Below are 15,970 nucleotides of genomic sequence, written 5' to 3'. Positions count from 1 at the left end.
GGTCAGCTCCGGAAGTGACGCAAGGACCGGAAATTTCCCCGTGGCCGCGCTGAAGATGGCGTATCAGAGTCTGCAGCAGGAGTACCTGCAGATCCCCCTGGTAACGCGGGCTTATACCACCGCCTGTGTGCTCACCACTGCTGCTGTGGTAGGTGCTTCACCTCGGCCTGGGGGCGACCGGACAAAAGAAGAAGGGGCAGCCGTGGCGAATTGGACCATTGGGGGGGAGGTATCCGTCTCTTCCCCATCCCCGGGACGTGCTGTGGGAATTCCCCCTTCTGGGGAGAAGGTGTCTGATCTCCCACACCGGGAGAAGATACCTGACCCCCACCCCGCGTAAAGGTGTCCGTTCTCCTCATCCTGAGGAGAAGGTGTCTGATCAGCACTGTGGGATGAAATATTATGCAAAAGAAATCAGCCATGTGACACCTTGTAGTAAAGATACAATACCAGTTAAATGGGTTTAAATGGGCTGCAAGAATAGAGAGACCCTGGGAGTGCTTAGCCACCAATGTTTGAAGGTGGCAGAATAAGTTTTTTTTTAAACAAAAGTAATTAAACATATTGCATTTTAAATTTTCAGCTACTGAGAAAGTTGTGTTGAACATGATTTAAGACCCCAGTTTGGCTCCTTCTGGAGTATGACACCAATGCTGGACAACACTATTTAAGAAGGAAGTGAAGATTTTAGAGAGGGTTCAGAACAGATTTTCTGAAATTGTTACAGGGTAGGGAATTGCATGTACACCAATCTGGAGTTTACTGTAGAAAAGGGGGATAGCTTACCTCAACTCGAGGAAATTAATAGTGGACAGGAGACAGGGACTGTAATTTTTTTCACACAGCCTGGTTTGTCTGTGTAATGAACTTCTAGAGGTAGTGTGAATGTGGGTACAGTTAGAACATTTAAAAGACATTTGGATAAGTACATGAATAAGAAATGTTTGGAGGGATATTGGCCAAGCACAGGCAGGTGAGACTAGTTTAGTTTGTGATTATGGTCAGCATGGACTGTTTGGACCGAAGGGTGTGTTTCCACACTGTAGACTTTAATACTCTCTGACCAGATAAAATTACATTGGTAAAACATCGAGGAAATTAATGGAACTAAAGAATGACAAATCCTTAGCACCACACCTTAGGAAAGATATATTGGCCTTGGAGGGAGTACAGCAATGGTTTACAAGTATGACTGTACTTCAAGGGTTGAGTTATGAGGAGAGATTATACAAATTAGGCCTGTTTTTTTTTCCTACAACTTAGAAGGTTAAAGGGTGATCTGATCAAAGTTTAAAAGATACTCACAGGACAGTCCCAATATGTGACCAATGAAAATACTTCCACATTAAAAATAAATTGGATTACACACCATGTTGTAATAGTTGTAACCTTTGATTATGGCAGCTTTCACAAAAATTCAGCATTTCCGTATTATGTTTGAGCCCAAAGCATTTTGGAATTGTAAGTTTAGATAGGAGCTCAAGAAGAGCTATTCATTCCAATTTCTCTTCCCTGTATCTTTCTAGATTCTCTGTTTTCAAATTCTGCAGCCACTACTCATAGAGCAGTCAGTATTACAGTAACCCCATGTTAATGCCCTTGGGCGGCACGGTGGTTCAGTGGTTAGCACTGCTGCCTCGTACCGCCAGGTTCGATTCTGCCCTTGGGTGACTCTCTATCTGGAGTTTGCACATTCTCCCCATGTCTGTGTGAGTTTCCTCTGGGTGATCTGGTTTCTTCCCATTGTCCAAAGATGTGCAGGTTAAGTGGATTGGCCATGATAAATTGCCCATTGTGTCTGGGGATGTGTAGGTTAGATGGATTAGCTTTGGGAGCTGCAGGGATAGCATAGGGGGCTGAGTCTGGGTGGGATGCTGTTCAGAGAGTGGGTGTGGACTTGGGGTGAGTGGACTGTTTCCACACTGTAGGGATTCTGTGAATACACGTTGTTCTGCACTTTTTTTTCCTCGTCTGATCTTCCCTTCTTACCAATTTTCCAGCATAGTTTAATACAGGTTCATGGTTGATGAGAAAGAAACAGAATAACTGTCTTACAACATTGTATCAGCACCTGTGTAGTTGAAACGCAGTGTAGTACAGTAATTGAAAATGAGTCTGTCATTGTGAATGTCACACTATAATTAGGGAGCTAAGCTGACATTCATGACTGTTGAGGATTGCGTGTGTCACCCAGTATAGCTAGTCTCACCCCTGTTTAATATTCCTGGTAACGACCCATGTTTTACAAATGTTCAGATGATTCACTGGAGCACTTAAAATGAACCATCTGGAGCAAACTCTAAGTATGCACACATATTATGTCTTTTACTGAACTCAATCTAGGCTGTTTCACAATATAACTTGGGTGTGTTGAAAAATCTACAGAACACAACTGCACATTTGAATTTAGAGAGATTTGCATATACTTGTGTTTATCATTGAATTTTAAATGTATTTTTGCTAGCTTGCCATTACTGGTCATGTTTAATAATATCATTATTGATAGAGTCCCTACAGTGTGGCCATTTGCTCCAACAAGTTCACACTGACTCTCTGAAGAGCATCCCCCCCCAGACCTAACCCCCTCCCCTGTAACCCTGCATTTCCCATGGCTAATCCACCTAACCTACACATCCTTGGACATTTTAGCACAGCCAGTCCACCTAACCTGCACATCTTTGGACTGTGGGAGGAAACCCACATAGACACAGGGAGAATGTGCAAACTCCACACAGACAGTTGCCTGAGGCTGGAATTGAACATGGGTCCCTTGTGTTGTGAGGCAGCAGTGCTAACCACTAAGTCACCATGACCCCCGTTATTAGGTGCTCGTGGATTCAAGCTATTCTTCAGAGGCTTAAACCCATAGGCTTACTCCATGACTGAGGTAGTGCTTCACTCTCCAAGGTGTCATCTTTAGCGTGAACCTTTAAACTGAATGACCACGTACTTTCTCAAGTGCACGTGAAAGATCCCATTCCTCCATTTAAAGAATGTTTTACAGCGCCTGACTGCAGTTCATCCCTCAACCAACACCACCAAACCAGGTTAATGGTTTTTGTCATTGACATTTCAAAGCCACTCATGATTTTGAATACAAGTATCAACTCTTCTCTTGCTCCTCTCAGATGTAAACTTACCTGAGTTACCCTAGTCTTCCCAGGAAACTGAAGACCATCATCTCTAGCATAACTCTCGTCTTTCTCCAAGGATCCAATATCCTACTTTAACCATGTCCAGAATTCAACACATTCCTTGAGCTGAGATCCAGCCAATGTGTTTTGAAGATTTAACAAGACATCCTTGTTTTTTGTACAAAAGTAGAATGGTAGAAATGTGAAATAAAATCAATCAATGCTTGAATTCACAGCAGGCCAGGCAATGTCAGTGAAGAGAGAAACAGCGTTAACATTTGAGGTTGATGACCTTTAATCAGAACTGAAGAAGGATAGAAATGCAATAGCTTTTGAGCCATTGAAAGGGAAAGGAAGCAGGAAGAAGAAACTGGAAACTCTGTGACCGTGTGAAAGGCAGGAGAGATTTACAACTAAGTCCTTTCATTATGTAAAAGCCATGGTCCCAGAATGGACCATCAGTTTTGTGTATGATCCCAGACAAGATCACTAAATTATGATATAATATTGTTAGGAACAAGTAGCGTTTATTTTTATAGTAGAAAAAAGGTAAGATGCAAGAGTTTTACTAGGAGAATGAAGACACAACATTTTGTCGATTTAAACAAAGAACAATAAATTTTACAATGTTAATGCAGTAATGCAATCTACAATGCACGTACAACTTGTAATCCAGAACTAAATATGGTGAGCAGTTAAACAATGAATTAGTTATACATATGAATAACAATCTGTGATTAAACACCCAAGGTGTCCATCAAATAGAAAGTGTGATAATGAAAAATACCACAGATTTCTCAGCATCTCAGCCCGTCCCCAGATATCAATGCACATTGGGCCATCAAATCTCAACTTTACAAGAGATTCACAATTTTTCACCTTCTTTCTGTTCTTCACAATCTGGCCATAAAAATCCCTCTTAAGTGTCTCTTCCTCACAAAGTGCTTCACGGACTGTTCCTGCTCTATCCATCACCCTTCTGTCCTCTGGCATCAGTCCCATTTCGAAGGATGCTTGGGTGCTTGGGTCCAGCTACTCTACGATTTCCATCCTTGTGTCTTTTGGCAATCCAGGATGCATTACATCAAAACCTGAGGATTTTCCTGCTTTGAGAACTGGCTTTCTTTTATGTTCCTCTTCTTCACCAGTTTCAATCTTATCCAATTTTTTCCACTCCTCCTCCTCTGCTGTTGTTCTGGTAACAACTTCCTCTTATGAGGCCAGACTGAAAGTGCTCACTTTGTACCTCCACCAGGCCCTTTGCCTCCAGATGAAGATCTGGAAAGCCCTGATTGAAAGGCAGCACATTCCAGATCCTAACCAGTTATTTAAAAAGTTGTTTGTTATGTCACCATTTTTTTTGTTGCCAGTAATGTTAAATCCATAGGTTCCTTACTTTCCAACTGCTCCTATCTTCTATGTTTCTATGAGAGCAGTTTCTTTCCATCTTTTCCATTGGCTTCATGATTTTGAATACCTCTCCCAAACATTTTGTCAAATTCCAAGGAAAACATCCCCAGTTTCTCCAATCTATCCACAAAACCAAGCTCCCTCATCCCTGGAACCATATTATGTATTTTCTGTGTACTTTGTTTATCTTCTACTTGTGCATCCCCCCACTAAATTAATCAAGGATATTGTTCAAGCACAATTTATTTACCTTGAAAATAACTCCTGCCTCAACTGATACTGCTGGGGTGGCAAAAGGTGGCTCAGTGCTTAGCAATGTTGCCTCACAGCACCAGAGACCTGAGTTCGATTCCACCCTTGGGCAATTCTGTGTGGAGTTTGCACATTCTCCCCGTGTCTGCGTGGGTTTGCTCCGGTTTCCTCCTATAGTCCAAAGATGTGCAGGTTAGGTGGATTTGCCATGCTAAATTGCCCGTAGTATTGAGGGGTGTGTGGGTTATAGGGGGATGGGTCTGGGTGGGTTGTTCTGTGGGTCGGTGTGGATTTGTTTGGCCGAAGGGCCTGTCCCCACACTGTAGGGATTCTATGAATGAATCTAAAGTTCATCCTTCCGCACCATTACTCCAGCCACGTGTTAACCTCTTTTATTTTACTTTTCCTATAATCAAGCACTGTGATTGATTCCAAGATTATCTGTGAGATCCTGCTCTTTAACTTCCTCCAGAACTCCTCAAACCTCGGCAGATCATGATCCTTTCTCTCCCTATATTCCTGGTTCACAGATGGGCTTCTATAATCCTCCCTCGAAATATTCTGCATCCGGTCAGTTCTTTATTGTGGTACGAGGGGAGCAATAGACAATGCAGCGCTCATGTCAGCAGCTGCAGAAACAATTACCTATCATCATAACTATGGAGTCTCCTATAGCTATTGTATCTTGCAGTAACCTCTGTACCATCATTTATCCCATTGTATTGCGGGTGTACTTTAAGACTGCATTTCAAAAGTACGTCATTTGCTGTAAATTGCTTTAGGATAATGTAAGAAAGGTGCTATGAGGTACAATTTTCTTCTTTTATTTCTTTGTGAAAAGTAAATGCCCTGTTTATTTTCTTTCAGCAATTAGAAATAATCACACCATTCCAGTTGTACTTCAATCCCGAGCTTATATTTAAACACTATCAAGTAAGTGTTGTGTTTGTAAGTTTAATGCATTATGCTGCATGGATAGTATATAATCACCATTCCTAATATTTCCAGTACAGCAGCAGTTATTTCCCCTTCTGTGACAATAGGTTCAGTACTGTTCTTCAACAGTCACCTGAACATTAGATCTCTTAGGCCAGCATTTCGTTGATTGAGTCAACCAGTTGTTTCCCCTTGTTCTGATAATGTCAGAAAATGCTGAATTGCACAGGCTGTGGTGGCTTTGTGAATTATAAGTTGAACAGCAGGAATTTAAAATAGCTATGTACCTGAGAGTTGATTTTTATCAATTGCCATGATGTCTTTAGTAAGTTATTTGTTCATTTCTCACCCTGTCCTCCTGTAGTGTACATCATTGCCTGCCTGCAGTGCTGAGATACATCATTGGCCACAGGTGACTGATTCCCCAACCTCCTTTCAGAAACTGCCCAATATCAGAGTGAGCATCAGGAACTCTGTCCTTGGAGATAGTTATTGAGAACCTGAAAACGTACTTCCCACACACTGACTGCATTGTGCCCTTCAGATTTCCTCGGTCTGTTTGATTTCTCACATCATTTTCCATTGACAGTTGTTAGAGACAGCTAGTCACGGCTTTCTCTGCCCCCTCCCCAGTTTCTGGTGTTCATTCCTCATTGGGTGATGTTACCAGGGCATTGACTGGCATTATGACGATGATGCTGGCAACGTGCTGGTTGACATTCCCGAGGAACCTTCACAATTCCAATTCCCTTCTTCCTCAATACACTTTTAAGTGATGTCTTTAGTATCAGTGCTGTTACTAAGCTGAGTACTGTCGAGGAGCAAGGATTTTTTTTAAAATGACACATAAAGGAAATGAAATGGATTTCCAGACTGTAACATTAACCCATGTTTTCTTTTCTTGTAGATTTGGAGATTAATCACAAATTTCCTGTTTTTTGGTACAGTGGGATTTAATTTTTTGTTTAATATGATATTCCTGTATCCTTTTGACAGCTGTTGAAATTACATGTAGAAATTTCAGAAAACTGATTTTTGCATAAGAATTAAACTGGTTGATTATTGCTAATGACAGAAAAGATGTCTGTTTACAAATTGCATTTGCAACAGATAAAGAAATCCGGTTTAAAGACAGTGTTTATTCCCTCCAAAAATATTTTCTGCTTGCAAAAATTTTTACTTTGATACATCTTGCATTTTCTTAACCATTACTGCAGATATCGATATTGCCGGATGCTTGAAGAAGGGTCATTCAGGGGTCGAACTGCAGACTTTGTGTTTATGTTTCTCTTTGGTGGATTTTTAATGACTGTATCCTTCAGCTTTTTCTTTAAAATATATGTTATCAAACTATAGGAGATCAGTAAATTAACTAAATATATTTAACAAGCGTACAGCTGTCACTTAATAACATTAATACTTTGCCACAGAGCTCAATGGCTTCCACTGTCACTCATAGCCTCATCCCATCTAACGATAGCTTCCCACAGGCTACTGGTGAAGTTCAGTAACCTCAGCACAGACTTGAATCACACTGAGGACCTTCATACCTCTATAAACTCATAGTTCTTTTACCTTAGTAATTGTCTTTGGTCTGCTGTGCTTTTATTTTTAGTCTATTGCTAGGCTATCGTACAGGCAATCTGCAGGTTGTGAATGGGTTGCATCCCTGAGTCCGTTTGCAAGTGGACTTGTATGGAAGTCAAAACACAATACACAATGTAAAATAGCCGTTCATGAGTACTCTGAAATGTATGTCAGATCTTTAAAGTTGTTATTAATACACACCATATGGGATTCCATTAATCACTTTTGTGAGTTGGATGTTCATAAATTGTGTATCCCATAATATGTTTCTAGGGTGTTGTATGGTCTGTATAGTTCTCATTAAAATCATAGAAGCGCCCATTCATAAAAGAGTGCAAATCAGGTTGACAGTGTCTGAAGCTGATTCTCCTTGCGTAGCTTCCATCTTGTCTCCCGGCACTGTCACACCTAGCAGTGCCCAATGGATATGTCTTCATCATTTGCTGTAATGCTTAAAATATTCCGTTGTTACCTTTTCAAATGGAGTTGCTTCGTTGAGCATTTTGACCCAAATAGGGCACCTTGAACACAGGGGAAAGTCACAAACAATCAAAGAACACGTTATTATTCGTAAGTGTTACGTACATCGGGTAGATAGTGATGCCTTACTGAAATGAGTAATGAGGGACAAGCTCTCCCTGTCCTCCTCTCCCTCCTCTGACCTTCCCCTCATCTTCATCCGTGCACCTGCCCCCCTATTCTTGTCCCTCTCAGTCCATCCCTTTTATTCACCCCATCTTTATCTTCTTTGACACAGGCCCAGAAATCTGATGATTCTGTTGAAAATGTTTGACTTTTCTCCTCCTTAATTTTATGTCAGATCTTTGGCTTGTTTGTCAATCTAGTGTTCCTGGGTCAGGCCTTTACCATTATGCTCGTCTACATATGGAGCAGGAGAAATCCTTACGTCAGGATGAACTTCTTTGGGCTCCTTAATTTTCAGGCTCCATTCCTGCCCTGGGTACTAATGGGCTTCTCATTGTTGCTTGGGAATTCAATCATAGTGGATTTGCTAGGTAAGGAAGCAATGTCATGTCAAGGAAAAACATTGAATGGGATGAGAGTGGTATTTTTCGAATGTCAGTATGTCTGAATGTAAATATGATATGATTTGATCATTTCACGGTATTATTTGGGGAGGAAACTGAAAATTTTGTGTGGTTAACTGTCGGTGCTATTCTGCATCCGAATCAATTCTGAATTGTATACTGCTCATTTTTAGAAATTAAAGTAACCTGTAACTCTGCTTAATAGATGTCTGATTTTTAAGTAGCCCATTAATCCTTTGACCATCATCTGCTACCTTTAATATTATTAGAAGATAATATATCCCTGGACATTAACCATTAGTAGACCGAATAGAAACAGATTAGCAGCACCATGGCTCAGTGGTTAGCACTGCTGCCTCACAGCGCCAGGGACCCAGGTTCGATTCCACCCTCGGGCGACTGTCTGTGTGGAGTTTGCACACTCTCCCCGTGTCTGCGTGGGTTTCCTCCAGGTGCTCCGGCTTCCTCCCACACTCCAAAGATGTGCAGGCTAGGTGGATTGGCCATGCTAAATTGCCCATAGTGTTCAGGGATGTGTAGCTTGAGTGGAATATGGAGGCTAGGTCAATGTGGACTTGTTGGGCTAAAGGGCCTGTTTCCACACTGTAGGGATTCTGTGATCTATGAGATAGAAATATCATAACAGGAATAAAAATCTCATACAAGCAAAAGTCTCAAACATTACAGATCCTGTTACTTTACTTCCTGTTTTATCAGTTCATTTGCATTTCCATCATCTCTTTAGTTATTCACACAGCTAGGAAAGTGATTATTGTCTTGTGCAGATCCATCCAGTACAGGTCACCCCTGCCCAGTCTGATTGTTGAGACATTGGAATCAGGATTAGACGATGCAAACCTTTCCCTCCAGCAGCATTTTTCTAGCTTGTATTTAACTGTTTTGTACTGACTTGGGCGTGCAATCCCTTGAGATCATGCTTCTGATCTCTCACTTAATTTGTACAGCCACTTGGACGTTCTGCACGCGACAATCGGTATGACGACATGAACCGCAAAATTGACTTCCTGTACTGGAAGTCACCGCACACACAGATCTCACAGCCTCATGCAGCAGAAATAGTAGTTAGAAGGAATGCTGGTTATGATCCCAGATGATGGTAATACTGGACAAGTCAGATCCTAGAAGTAAACCTAGCTGGATAGATCATATTTTGCCACTTCAACACACGACAGTGTTCCCCAGCTAACATCTCTGTTGCAGGCTTGCTGCAGTGCTCCAGCAAATCTCAGCGCAAGCTGGAAGAGTGGCACCTTATTTTCTGCAGCCTCCTGGACTTAATATTGACTTCAACAATTTTAAAACTTGAGGCCAAAACTTTACCCCAACCGCCACACATGAGGTCTTGTCATCACGTGGGCTGCTACCACACCCAATCCATTGTCAGCTACCAATAGCACCCATTAACAGCTTTCATTTCCCCAGACTAACTTTCAATCATTCCTTTGTCTAACTGTTTTTCTGTCTGTTTGGGCTCTATCTCCACCTATCATTTACTCTCGCCTCTCCCCCCACCTCATCTTCTGTATAAATAATAACCTTTTCCTAGGTAGCATCAGTTCTGCAGAAGGGTCACTGGACCTGAAATGCTAACTTTGATTTCTCTTTACAGATGCTGCTAGACCTGCTGAGCTTTTTCCAGCAATTTCTGTTTTTGTTTCTGATTTCCGGCATCTGCAGTACTTGCAGATTTTTGTGTATGTGTATTGATGGATCATGTGTTTTTATCTGTTTGGCTAGTTAACTTGGTGGTTAGTCACAAGGACATATCCACTGGAGGCTGTAGATTTTCTTATCAGTACAACAAAATGTTATTACAAAAAAGAATAATTAAAAATACAAGCTGTCTAAATATAAATGACAATTAACAAGATCTAACTAAGAACACAGCACAGCTAAATTTCAACCTTTTTCCTGCCCATTACAGACACATTCAAGTCCAGAGAAATTGCACCCCTATCTCAACTCTAAATTTCTACTTAACTGATTTTATTTTTGCCTTGCGCTGTGGAGACAAATTGATGATGAGCCCTCTCCAAGTATGTTGTCGCAAATGTTTTGCACATCAGAGAACCTAACTTATCTTAGTTCTAATAACCTGTGGACTTCTAACCAAATTCTCATGATTTGGAAGTTTCATGAACTAAACCCTTCTAGGAAACGCCTTCTAGGAGGGAAACTATACTTGCACCTGCATTCAAGTTTGGTGTTTTTTGAACTAAATTTAAAATAAAACTTGCTCAATTTTAGATTCTTCTGAACTGAAAGCAATGATCTTAAATGTTTACCCTACCTGTCATAAACTCAACAGCATAAACATATTTCAATTAACTCCACCAAGGTGTGCAGTCAGCTGCTTTTTGACAAATGCTGAATTTAGTGCCCTGTTACACAATAACTCTCTGGCCTTTTTCATTTAAAGGAAAACTCTTCACAAAAGTAACCAACACCTATCACCTTCTATTTTGAAATAAAAATTCCAAAAATGATATTAATATGGATGTAAACCATTTTTTTTAATCATACAGCTTTTTCCTTCTCTAACACCTTTTGTACAGGGTTGATGGTGCTATTAGCCTGAGGATTTGAGAGAATTTTTACTTTTTCGTAAAGACTTTTAACACCAAAAGGAAATTGCATTCTCAAAGCTATATTTCATTTAAGTGAACAGTTCCTTTTGAGGTCCACAAAAGGAGTCAGACCACACTTCGGGGATTGAGGGAGCTGATTTGGGCAGCACATTTTAGGAAGGGAATATTGATCTTGAAGAAAATGTGATGTAGATTCACCATAGTGATACCTGGACTCCAAGGTTTAATTTACAATGAGATAAAAGATAGGGTGGTATTCCCTGGAACTTTGAAGGCAGGAGGGATGATTTGATAGCTAAATAGGATAGACAGAAGCTATTTCTTTTTGTGGGAAGTCTAGGACAGGTATTCGTAGCCTAATCACTAGAACCAGGTCTATTAGGAATTAATCTAGGAAACACTTTGTGTGTATGATTAAATCTGATATTAGTTTTATTAATGAATGGTATTTGGGAAATATGGGGTAAAGGTAGTAATTTGAAGTTAAGTCATCGATTAGCCCAGATAATAACTGAACACACTTGAGGGGCTAAATGGCCCTACTCCTGTTTCTAGAGTCTGGCACCATATCTCAGTCCTGCCAAATCTTGAGCCTTCTTTCTAATGCCCCAAGTACCCCTTTGTACCCAAAGAATCCTTATTCTCAAGGCATCCAGTACTTATAAAACCCTCATGGACCAAGAGTAAACAAGGGGTTTTGATGGAGCAAATAAGGCAAAATCATTTCCATTGACAAAGTTGAAATAATTGCAGTGGGGAAATGTGGAGAAATTCTTTTGTGCAGCAAGTTGCTTCATCTGGATTGCAAACCTGAAGGGAAGGCAGAAGAAGATTCAGTGCATTGGATAAATACTTTCTGGATAAAGAACAGGGGAGTGCACCTGATTGGGTAGCTTTCATAGGGCAGGCTCATGGGCTGTAAGACTCTACAATCCAAGGAAGTCTGAAAAATCCATTGCAGGTTGATGGTAATCTGGATGAAACAAGCCCTGGTGACAATATACTTCATTATGTATGGGATAGTAATTTAAGGTAATGCTGTGGCTATTTTGTCTTTCTAGCTTTACCTAGTTGTTGTTTCATTTTAGGAATCGCTGTTGGCCATATCTATTATTTTTTGGAAGACGTATTTCCAAACCAACCTGGTGGGGGTCGGCTGCTCAGGACACCAAACATTTTGTAAGTTCATTTTTACTGAAGTGATCATTCATTGTTTGGGACAAATCATAGAATCCGTACAGTGTGTAAGCAGGCCATTCAGCCCATCAAGTTCTCTTGAGCATCTCTGCAGAGCATGCTACTTAGACACACACCCCCACCCTGTCCCTGTAACAGTGCATTTTCTCTGGCCATTCCAGCTAACCTGCCCACCTTTGGACTGTGGGAGAAAACCAGAACACACAGTGGGAACCCATGCAGACATGAGGAGAATGTGCAAACTCCACACAGACCGTCACCCAAGGCTGGAATCGAATCCAGGTCCCTAGTGCTGTGAAGCAGCAGTGCTAACCACTGAGCCACTGTGCTGCCCACAAATATTGGAGGGTTCCTAAAGTATATGGAATGGTGCTTGAATTGTGGTATTAAGGATCAAATATCAGTGAATTGTTTAATTGAACCTGCTCTCCCATATTCTTATTGAGTGGGAAATTGTCCATAATCTGTGTGATGTTGATTGATTTGATATGCCTTGAATCTCCATGAGTACCTCACTAACTGCAGCTCCCTGTGTGAAGCTGCAACTCACTGCTTGATTTTGTTGGATTATAAAATGGTCCAAATGGTCCTTTTATACACAAAAAAAACTCTCCATTGTCCTCTAGAGTTACTAACCTATCTGTAATCTCCCTTTGAGAAGTATTGTCACTGACCACCGCCCTTCTTTTCAATTATGCTCTAGTTTGCAATCTTCTGTTAGAATGAAGGCTGTCCTGAGCTGAGTTAACCAAGAGGCTGTATGTGACTGCAGTATGTTTCTCCTTGTTCCTCCTTACAGTCAATCACTCTGTCCTCCTCCAGCTCTCCCCTCTTTTAAATACATACAGGTGGCATGGGGAAACAGGGCCTGGAGGTTAAAGTTTAAGTGGGGAGGGACTGATGTATGTTTTGGGAGGTGTTTAGATTTTCAGAGTTGCAGTTTGGTTTTGCAGGTGTTGCTTGCTAACTGTTTAACAGCAGATACTTCTTATTACTCCTGACCTGCTTCACAATTTTTGCGTATCCATTGATGCAGAGATAGATCTGGAGATTACGACATGACAAATTATGACAAATCCGTTGGCCATCCATCACCTGCTTTGCCAGCTCGGAGACAAGAGTCCATTGTTGCCTTGTTGGCATCTTGAGCTGATCCACTTGGTGTGGCCACCTTTATTCATCTTGAATTTTCATAGAATCCCTACCGTGTGGAAACAGGCCCTTCAGCCCAACAAGTCCACACCAACCCTAGGAGCATCCCACCCTGACCCATCCCCCTATAACCAACCTAAGCTACACATTCCTGAACACTACAGGCAATTTAGCATGGCCAATCCACGTAGCTTGCACATCTTTGGACTGTGGGAGGAAACCTGAGCACCCAAAGGAAACCCACGCAGACACGGGGAGAATGTGCAAACTCCACACAGACAGTTGCCCGAGGGTGGAATCGAACCTGGGTCCCTGGCGCTGTGAGACAGCAGTGCTAACCACTGAGCCACCGTGCTGCCCTATTGTACAGTGTATCATACTGCTGTGTTTATTCCAGGAGTAAAGACTGATTTTGTGCTTTGTTCCTGTTGTGTACTACTGTGTAGAATGTGATCTTGATCTGATAATTCACACCCAGTCTGATGTGCGAGTATTGCTATTGACTCTATTGCACGTTGTTTCCATAACTTATCTCAGGAATGGGCTCTGTTTTCCCTGGCAGGAAAGTTGTTTTCGATATTCCGGAAGAAGACCCCAACTACAACCCGTTGCCCGAGGACCGGCCTGGGGGTTTCAACTGGGGTGAAGGACAGCGACTTGGGGGCTAGACTCAAATCAACTGTAAGCAGCACTCACACTGCAGGGCTTCAAAGGATATATTTGTTCTCTTTTGCCTCCCTACTGTTACCTGTCACCCTGGTTCAGTTCAATAAATGCCACCTTGCAGACTGCCAACGACCCACCAACCAGCAAGCACTTTCTGTACGATGGATACCTGTCAAATCTCGAGGATGAATTACAATTGGCCGACAGTGCCTGCAGCTTTGTCTGTTATACTGGAATCGCTGACGTTTCAATGAGATCTGTTCCATCAAACTGGACATCTGAGTGTTCACGTTAATTGTCTCTTGGAAGATCAATCTTTGAAGTCACATTCATCTTAGTAGAATGTGTAGCCATAATTTTTATATAACTGATCGTTTTTATGAGCAATTGCTGACCGCTGTAGGAATTCTTTTTACGATGAAAACAGAACTCAACCCATCAAACCTCACTGAACACGGAGATCAAATTTCTGAGCAAAAAGCCAGCAGATGGAGTCCGATCTATTCTCAGCAGGATTAATGCAAGAATATGTTACCTAAGCACAGTCAACTTGCACAGTCTTTCCATTGATCTATTTTGTCAGTCACACATGTAGACAGCTAAGCCCAGTAAATGTCAGTCGAGCCTCTAGCTAATCAGTATTGGTTAAACAGACCAACCCTTTGCTATTGCACATTCTTTCCATGTTACAGGCTGGTGTCAGATGACTGTAACCTGGTCAAACACAAAGAAACCTTTAGATAATTAACCACCAATAATCTGACAATATCTTCAGAACTTTTTCAGTGTTACGGTGCCTGGCAACTAGATACCATAAACCTGTGGCTAGATCAAGGTAAAAATGTGTTTGCTTGTGATGTGTTAACTCTGAGATTCATAGTCCCACACAACACAACCCAATGTAAGCAGCCCCGAATAATGAAGTGGGCAGGTAAACTTGCTTGCTGTCAGAAATGATTTGGTAGCAGGAGGCAGGCGTATCGTGAGTATTTCAGATCCATTGCATGTAATGGGAGGGTGAGATGGTGTTTTCTGAAAATTAATTCTCTATTAAATTCTTACAAATTAATTAGCAGCACCCAATTGTAGAGGGGTATCTCAATCAAATTGCCTACAAATCCAAATACTAAGAATGTCTGGTCTATATTACAACAGCCAGTTGGATTAATTCCATCAAATAAACATGTAGAACACAATGCTTGTGTTCACAATGTGCCACATTGGTCTTACTTGAGCGGGTGACCCACTGAGAGAAGCTGATCGCAGGCTGGAGTTACTAACATTTGATTACAAAGCAGAGTTTTAATTCCAAGGTCCAAGATCACCACCTAGGAAATGCTGTGAGCATAGTGGGACTAACAGCAAATAAACCAAAGGGCTGTGAACCAAGGGCAATACTGTGATCATGCAGGGAGATTGACAGGCTACCAAACTGCTTTCCTCATACAAAAGCAAAAACATTGCAGATGCTGGAAATCTGAAATGTGAAGATGCTGAAAATAATGAGCAGGTCAGGCAAAATTTCTGAAGAGAGAAGGCTAATATTTCAGGTTGATGATGTTTCATGGGATAGTCTGGACACTGGGGAGAACTAATGGTATGTCGATATTTTATGTTGTTTTGAAAACCTGTACACCAGTAAATCACAGGCCTGTGCCTGGGTACTAATGGGCTTGTACTGCAAAGTTTGAAACCTTTTAATCAATTCACATTTGTGCCAAATCTGAAGTACTTTAGATGATTCTAATCATAAAATTTGACTCCCATGATCTGTGATGATTTGCTGATTGTGAAGCTGTTAAGTATAATTTGTGTTTACAGCAGCTTGTCGAGTTTTGTTTCTACACAGAGCTACATTCAGCTAGTTTCTTAACTCTTTCAGTGCATTTGATAGAGTGGACAGAAGTCTTGTTTTTATCCTCTCTAGTCATTTTAATCAAAATCTTTTGACAGGAATTAAATTATTTCAGTTAAATTA

General features: G+C 41.3%; 1 protein-coding gene across 1 annotated transcript; it reads left to right on the top strand.

The window, feature by feature from the left end:
• Positions 1-42: 42 nt before the first annotated feature.
• Positions 43-15,970, top strand: derl2 (derlin 2). Its single transcript, XM_020516618.2, has 7 exons — positions 43-148; positions 5,664-5,729; positions 6,640-6,713; positions 6,950-7,043; positions 8,140-8,335; positions 12,066-12,156; positions 13,889-15,970. The coding sequence occupies exons 1-7, from the start codon at positions 56-58 to the stop codon at positions 13,992-13,994; spliced, it is 720 nt and encodes a 239-aa protein (XP_020372207.1). The 5' UTR covers positions 43-55; the 3' UTR covers positions 13,995-15,970.

The sequence above is a fragment of the Rhincodon typus genome, chromosome 26 (genome assembly GCF_021869965.1).
Source record: "Rhincodon typus isolate 14 chromosome 26, sRhiTyp1.1, whole genome shotgun sequence".
Taxonomy (NCBI): Eukaryota; Metazoa; Chordata; class Chondrichthyes; order Orectolobiformes; family Rhincodontidae; genus Rhincodon; species Rhincodon typus.
Note: the sequence above shows the minus strand (reverse complement) of the source record. Positions and strands in the feature narration are given on the sequence as shown.